At 35.5% G+C, this 8,022-nt stretch overlaps 1 protein-coding gene across 1 annotated transcript; it reads right to left on the bottom strand.

Annotated features, from left to right (window-relative positions):
- Positions 1-1,992: 1,992 nt before the first annotated feature.
- LOC126973098 (uncharacterized) lies at positions 1,993-5,103 on the bottom strand. Its single transcript, XM_050820243.1, has 6 exons — positions 4,995-5,103; positions 4,833-4,927; positions 3,256-3,620; positions 3,154-3,175; positions 2,574-2,763; positions 1,993-2,174 (listed from the first exon to the last, which is right to left on the bottom strand). Exons 1-6 carry the CDS (start codon positions 5,032-5,034, stop codon positions 2,137-2,139), a joined length of 750 nt encoding a protein of 249 aa, XP_050676200.1. The 5' UTR covers positions 5,035-5,103; the 3' UTR covers positions 1,993-2,136.
- Between the last annotated feature and the right edge of the window lie 2,919 nt (positions 5,104-8,022).

The raw sequence follows: 8,022 nt of genomic DNA on the forward strand, positions 1-8,022 counted from the left end.
GCCCTCGTCCTGTTGCGCCAGTACGGTTTGCAGTTTCATTACCGTTACGTACATGTCGTGATATTTTGGTGCTGCTTTTGTTTTTGAAGTTTTAACTGTTACGTTTTGACTTTTATTGTTAATAGTACCAGAAAAATAAAACCTTTTTATACTTAGCTCAGATTCCTTAATTGATATTTTATCATTATAATAATAATAAAAATCAGCATCACAACATAACAACAACCTTTACCTCAATCTATAATACTGAAAAAAAATATCGTTGTTTATTTGTTAATAATAATATCCTAGTAATGCTTGTTTTTCACACCGTAACAAAGCGACGATGTGACGTCATCGACGTAAGGTCCGAAGATAATGTCACCGGGTTATAGGTATAGGTAAATTACTCTCGAGACGTTTTTGTGTTTGTGTGTGTGTACGGTCAGCACATAAATAAATAAACCAATACTTTTACATTTTATTATAATTTTATATAGCCAGTTACTTCCAATAGAACTAATAATATTAATCGATATTAAATAGTGAATATTATTATTAATTATAATTTTTTATTGTAAATTTCTTCAACTCCAGACACTTACCACTCATCTTCATCCTCACTTTAATCCAATATTTTGTATTAAATTTATTTTTTTTATGAAAATAACGACGGGACGAGCAGAAACTTCAGCTGCTGGTAATTGATGCGCCCTGTCCGTTACAATGCAGTGCCGCTCAGGAGTCTTGAAAAAAATCTGATCGGCACTACAATTGCGTTCGTCAACTTGAGATATAAGATGTTAAATCTTATTTGCCCAGTAATTTCACTAGCTACGGCGCCCTTCAGACCGAAACACAATAATGCTTACACATTAGATCGCTTATACGTCTAGATAGAGTGTCTTGCTGTTAGTCAGGCAATAGGTACAAGGTTCCCATTGTGCACTATGTTATTACATATTTGATATTCAGCATTGCCTTTTGATTGTTTTTTTTCTTCTTTAAAATGTAACAAACCTCTTTTTGCCGACTGTACTAGGAAATTCAAACTCTCGCATAATAAGGGTGCACTTTACTTGTTTGTTCTTTTTTGGAGAGTGTTTAGTGTTGCTGTACTTCAGGCACATGAGTGTTTCCTATCTTTAAGGGTAGGATGTTTTTGAAATTATACTTCATTAGGCGCGTTATGAAAAACTGATGAGGGTGACATTTTAAGATGAGGCCATACAAGCGTACCTTATCATTATTTAATAATTAATTGTCAAAGCCATCTGTGCAAGACTTTTACATATTTGTTCAGTCTTAAAACGTAGAATAGCACGAGGAACAAATAATTTTAATGAGTTTTGCTTTGTTAAGTCAATGAAATATAACTTCTTGCGTGCATACATAAGTACACTCACACTTTTTTTTATTGTAGTTACTCAGTGGATATTGTATTTTTTTATAGAAGAGGACGACAAACGAGAGTACGGGTCAACTGGTGCTAAGAGATCACCGCCACCCACATTCACTTGCAACACCAGCGGAATGACAGGAGCGTTGCCGGTCTTTATTGAGAATGTTCCCCCTTCTTTGAAGTTACCCATGTTGTATCGTCCCGGAAACATCGCACAAGGAAGCGCATTCCACAGCAAGTACACATTTTTTTTGTAAATAATTTCCCAACATCGATGTTTGCTGAGGTTGTCGTCACTAGTTTTAGTACTGCAGTCGCACGCGACATTGCCACCAGCGCCAAAATGGCGAATATAAAACAGGTACAAAAGTACTTTGACAGCCGCCAGTCCAGTGTTTGAAATATAAATATCATTTAATAGGTGCTTCATCACTCATTCAAATATGATAAAGTTTGCAAAGTATAACACCAAAATATAAAAATTACAATATAGCATGTTATATTAAGAATCAGGTAACTGATAGATTTTCATTAATTTTGCAGTTTTCCGGCACGTAAAAGAAGAAGATGGCGTATGTCCCAACGCAAAGGAATTAGAAGTAGGCACAGGATAAAAACAAACATTGTATTTCGATTTGTTAATAAAACATAATCAATAACAATACACAATGAAAGGTGTTTAATGTTTAATAGCGCATAGTGTAATTTTAAAAGTATTGAAACGTTTTGATCTATCTATTCAACGAAGCACACCTCTACGTCCCTGGTCTGCAAGAAGGTACAAGCGCAAAATCTGAAACATTAGTTCAAAATATATTTGAAAAATATTTGACTCTACTTTGTAACGTTAAATACAAAAAAAATAAAATAAAATATTGTTTTGGTGTTAAATCAGTCAAATGAGTGAAATCTATAGAAAAGAAACAAATATGCAATTAAAAAGAAGCTCCATATATAAACAAAAGCAGACAGGACCTTAATCTGATTTAAAGACCCGAATTTTAAATAGGTATGATATAAAAAGTAAAAGTTTTAACAAAACAAAACTTAATGTAAATTATTTAACTCTTTCGCCATCTTCAACAGAAGAGTCAATTGAAATAAAAAAGTATAATAAAAACAAAAATATTTCTAAAAACTTCTTTTTTCAGTTAGTTCTAAAAATCAAAGATTTAGTAATTGATAGACTTACTGAATTTCCAAAAGCAGTTGACTTTCAACATATGGCATATGTCGTCAAATTTTCCGTATCCAAAGATTTCATCGTACCCACATATGGGATTCAACGATCTTTGGCAAACTACAGATACTGCACACCAGGGACTTGGTTCATTTGCATTTCGAGGCACAAACACCGGAGGACCGCTGAATGACCGACGAGACTGCAAAGATTTACCGCGTTACTACAGAGGAAGAGAAAAATTCGAGAATAGGCAACAAAGTTCTTGCAGCAGTTATTCAGGACCCTCAGACAAAAGAAGCTTCAAATAGGATAGAATGCTAAAGAACCAATAAACATAAATAAAACACAAAATCTTTCTTTTTGTGTGCAAAAATCATTCAAACTACAGAACAATTCAAATAGCATAAATCGAAATGTCAAGAAATGAAATATTTATAAATTTCAATTTATTTACCACCACATTGCACTTAGCGAGAAAAAAAGACTTAAAAGTCTCTCTATTACTTAAATTATCATAATTAAATGTTTTAGCACATAACTAAATAAAATAAGATTAACCTCCAAACAATTTATTATATTGGCAAAATACAGTTTCTTTTGAGTTCAGTGTGCTGTGACGAAGGGCGATCAAATTGAATTCATTAAGTATTAATAATAATTTACTGCCACAAAACATTCACGGTCCACTTACTCCATGATAGATTTCTCAACAACTGGGTTTGGGCCATTGCCTTCGAATTCATTAACTAACATATCTTTAAAAAGCATTCCATAAGCAGAAAATTTTCGACCAATTTTAGCGATAGGAGATTCCGTTTCAACCTTTATATAACTACGCCGTGAATTATTGTGTAGCTCCTCAATCTTTTCAGGTGCTTTCGGCTGTTCCATATTAGCATTCCAATTTTGAATTAGATGATTTAAAATATCTTCAGTGTTGAGAGCGACTTTTAGAAGATGTTCCAAGGCTTGGGTGTGTTGAATCAGTTTATCCTCGACAAATGCAACAAACTGGGCTTGCTTTGTTTCTCGTTCAATGTCACGCTTATGTCTTTTCTGGTAAAACAATGAATACTTAGAAAAGGAAATGCGTGGCTTATGTAATGAATTTGTTTTTATGAAATTAAGGGACGAGACGAGCAGGGCGTTCACTGATGCAGTGCCGCCCAGGATTCTTGAAAAGCGCAAAAATTCTGAGCAGCAATACAATAGCGCTTGTTACCTCGATACATAAGATGTTAAATCTCATTTGCCCAGTGATTTCACTATGTACGGCGCCCTTCAGACCGAAACGCAATAATGCTTACACATTACTGATTCACGGCAGAAACAGGCGCCGTTGTGGTACCCATAATCTAGCCGGCATACTGTGCAAAGGAGCCTTCCACTGGAAAAATTATTGACTAAATCTTAAACTCTTGCAGAACTCAAGATAGGTTAAGCGTTATGTTATCCCTATTCAAATTCAAGTTCGTAGTTTAGATAAATTCCATTATAAAATTATAGAATTTATCAGCGCAATAATAATCTAGATGAAATCCTTTCCAGCAGTGTAACAAATTTATCACTTTATATAGTATTTGGTTGAGTTCTCGTGGCAGGCTTCGTCATGCTCGCTTAAATGAAACTGCTTGTGGCGAAGACATAGGATGGGTCGTCCACTAAATTAAAATATTTTCAACAATTTTCAAAAGTTTTTGACATTCATAAGTGTCATTTCCGTGTTCTATATGAAAATTATAAATCATGAAAAGGAGCATGACAACAAACATTAATTGCAACTTGTAACATAAGATATTATTAAATGGATCTTAATGTTCACACTTTAATCCTTAATAAAAAATATATTCATCTTATTTTAACTGTTAAGTACTCCATAACTATAAATAAATCAATTGTTAAGCTTTATTTCATTGTGATATGCTGATGCCTGCGCCTTAGGGTTTTTAAACATAATAAGCAGTTTGGAATTGAAGATTATCTCATGTCCTATACCAGTTACGGTTCCCGTTTTCGCTCCCGTCCCCAACAAATTATATGAATCTTATTTCGAGTAAGATTGCTATGGCAAACTAAACCTACTATTGGTATAGTTATAAAAAACAGTTTTTCCGGGATAAAATATGGCCTATGTCCTTTCCCAATCTCTATTCTATCTCTGTACCAAAGTTCATCTCAAAATCTGTTCAGTTGCTCCGGCGGTTAAGCGTAACAAACGAACTTACATCCACATTCATAATATTAGTAGGGATTAGACAAGTTACTCACCGATGCCGGCTCCATTGGATAAACAAGTACATCATCTAGACTTTCAATTGATTCTTGTTCAGAATAAGAAACAAAGGACAGTAATAGAACTCCAACTAAAATAATAATGAATTAATTAAAAAAAATGTAATCAACGCTTTAAATATTTAAAAATATAAGTACCAAGTAAAAGTGTCGAGTTCATTCTTTCCTTAGGATCCATACAAATTAGATTGGTGACGAAGAAACTGCACTTATAGAGTCGATAATTGAATGCGATAAACAACTAGTTTTGATACTTGTATTAAATATAACTATTCGTTTGAGATTTGTCTTATGTTACGGTTCCCAGCAGCCATCTCATTGCCAGAAATGTTGAACCCACCCAATTGTGAGATTTACGCAAGCGGGACTGTCAAGTAGGATGGTAATAGCTCAAGGAGCAACCATACAACGGTCAAAGGAAGCCACAAATTTGGAGTCACTTCCCCACTTTTCTGCACAGTGGCTGTCGACAGGTTGCTGCATGCCCAAATGTTTATAGTTAAGGGGAAAATTTACAGTACCCTATGCAATCCATTGCTAATTACTCTCTCGATACTAGGTTAAGTGCCACAAAAAAATTAGGTGCTGCCTGTCTGGACATTGCAAGTTTAAAGGGCACCTAGTCAAAATTGGCCGTAGCGGATCTAGCTAATGCAGATTCTATCAATGGGCCTTCATGAAGTTTAACACACATGGAAACAGAATTTTTATAGCAGGATGTAAACGAATTCCACTCAGAAACAGTTATGAGCAGATATCAGTAGCCTTTAAAAATACTCAATTTAAAATGGTGAAGTATCAAAGCGTTTTGAATCACTATAATTTTCTAGTTTAATTTATAGGTGCCAAGCTAACTGTGATTCAATTATTAGATTGATACGGTTCTGAAAGACTAATTGAACTGTCAAATGCTTCTCAGCAAGAATTAATTCCGCAATAAATATTATGAAAGAAAACACAAGAATATTATTTCTGCGTCACGAATTCAAATTATATTATATCATTATATTTTTTTAAATGGATAAATGCAGTGGTCGTGGGGTATACGCATACTCCTTAAATAACAAGTAAATTTTTTTCTTATACTTTGACTTATGTAAAATATTAGGACCACAAACTGGGGATTTCACTTTCTGGCACCAGTATGTGAGTCTGCCGTTTGAGGACTAAGTTGAGATAGCCGATGCCTTGTCTCGATCACATCGAGCTGCGCCTATATTGTAACAATTTTATTTTAAAAAAACGGTCTGGCCGTATAAGAACATTAGACAAATTGATTACTTATTCAAGGAGAGGTTAATAATACGAAATACCACTTGTTCAACTATGTGGAATTACAACTTATGCTTACGATTATGTTTACGCTATGTAATCGTAGATGGCGCTATTCTATAACCTGGATTAACTTGGATTCACTGACATACGCTATCAAAGAACATAATATTATGTCTTATGTCTACTGTGATATTGTGATATTACCAATACACTTTGAATATTATTGTGTCATTATTCTAAGCTTTAAAATAATAGAAATAGGTAATATAACAATATTCTTTGGTAGCGTATGTCAGTGAATCCACAATAAAGTATAGCGCCATCTGTGATATCATAGCGTAGACATAACCAAGTTGTAATTACAGATAGTTGAACAAGTGTTTTGTCGTACGGTCTTTTAAGGACAGACCCTATCTAAGTGTACCAAGAATACAGGAAACATTTCCGCGGTGGTTAGCTAGGCTGATCCGTTGATTGAAATAGCTGCCAGCGCTTGGGTTGCCAGTAGCCCTATTGAGGAGCGTAGATAGTAGTTTGTAAATTCTCCGCCTTTCTGCTACATATAATAATAATAAAGCCCTTTTGTTTCTTTAACTAACATAACCTAAAAATAAAAATATGCATTTATATAGTAAACACATAGTCCTCCAACAATTTCCAGGTCGTTCTTGACTTTGCTTTCTGTGTCCAGTTATCTCCAGCAATTTTTATGTATTAATTATATTTTTATTTCATCAATCAATCGTTCTTAAGGACGTCCTCTGGCTCTCTTGCCTCGTGGTCCAGACCAGCTTTGTCCTCCGTCCATCTGTTGATCTGGCCACATGAACAGCCCATTTCCACTTCAGTCTTTTCAGAATATGCTGAAGGGCATCACTTTCGTTTTATTGTGGATGTTTTCTGATTTTTGCCTGTCCTTCAGCATTAATTGCTTCAGCTATATTTAAAGAAATTAGTATATCATCCCCACCATCTGGATGTGTGGCGTTCCTCCACAGTGCGGTTTCCATTGAACTTTTTCCACGTACAACCCTGGTATAGCATGAGCTTCCTTATGCGGTGTTTCCAGCAAAAAAAGCGCGTACACTATTCTAAAAGACCGGCAACGCCTCTTTGATTCCTTTGCTGTTGCAACAGAATGTGGGCGGCGGTGATCACTTAATTTTCATACTCATTAGAACCAAGAAACATTGAGTATACTTACTAATAAGAGAATAATGTCATATACATCAAATAGTAAAAGAGGACGTCAAAAGATGGGAGAACGATTTATCAAAAGGATGGAGAAGGTTAGCTCGAGATAGAGATAAGTGGAAGAAACTGGGGGAGGCCTATGTCGAAAGACAACCTGGCCAACAAAGTGGTTGCTTCAAAGCATGTTCTATAAGTAGTATAAAGGCTTTTGTTATTATTATATCGTATCAGATGATATATACTATTATATCTGCGAGATCGAATCAGAAATGAGGATATCCGTAGGAAAACAATAGTTACGGACATGGTCCAAATGATTGCGAAACTGAAATGGCAGAGGGCAGGGCACATAGTTCGACGGATAGATGGCCGTTGGTCCAGTAAAGTCCTCGAATGGCGACCACGTGCCGGAAGACGCAATGTTGTTCGGCCCCCCACAAGATGGACCGACGCTCTGGTCAAGATGGCCTGAATACGTTGGATGAAGGAATCGCAGGACTGATCGTCGTGGAAATCTTTGGGGCAGGCCTTTGTCCAGCAGTGGACGTCTTTCGGCTGACGATGATGATGCCATCGTATAGGACAACTACAGACTAGGGATCGATACTTACGTATTACAAACATACATAGCACAATGTTCCAAAGTGTCAGTCACATGTTTATTTCCGTCTGATATTGAACTCCTTATCAATGAAGA

Source organism: Leptidea sinapis, chromosome 2 (genome assembly GCF_905404315.1).
Source record: "Leptidea sinapis chromosome 2, ilLepSina1.1, whole genome shotgun sequence".
NCBI lineage: Eukaryota > Metazoa > Arthropoda > Insecta > Lepidoptera > Pieridae > Leptidea > Leptidea sinapis.

Excerpts from the sequence above, each read along its gene's own strand:
- LOC126973098 (XM_050820243.1), bottom strand. The coding sequence starts at position 5,034 with ATGGATCCTAAGGAAAGAATGAACTCGACACTTTTACTTG. Across the intron at positions 3,621-4,832 it reads ATCCAATGGAGCCGGCATCG|AAAAGACATAAGCGTGACAT; the intron begins GTGAGTAACTTG and ends TTGTTTTACCAG. Across the intron at positions 2,175-2,573 it reads CAACTGCTTTTGGAAATTCA|ATTTTGCGCTTGTACCTTCT; the intron begins GTAAGTCTATCA and ends CTAATGTTTCAG.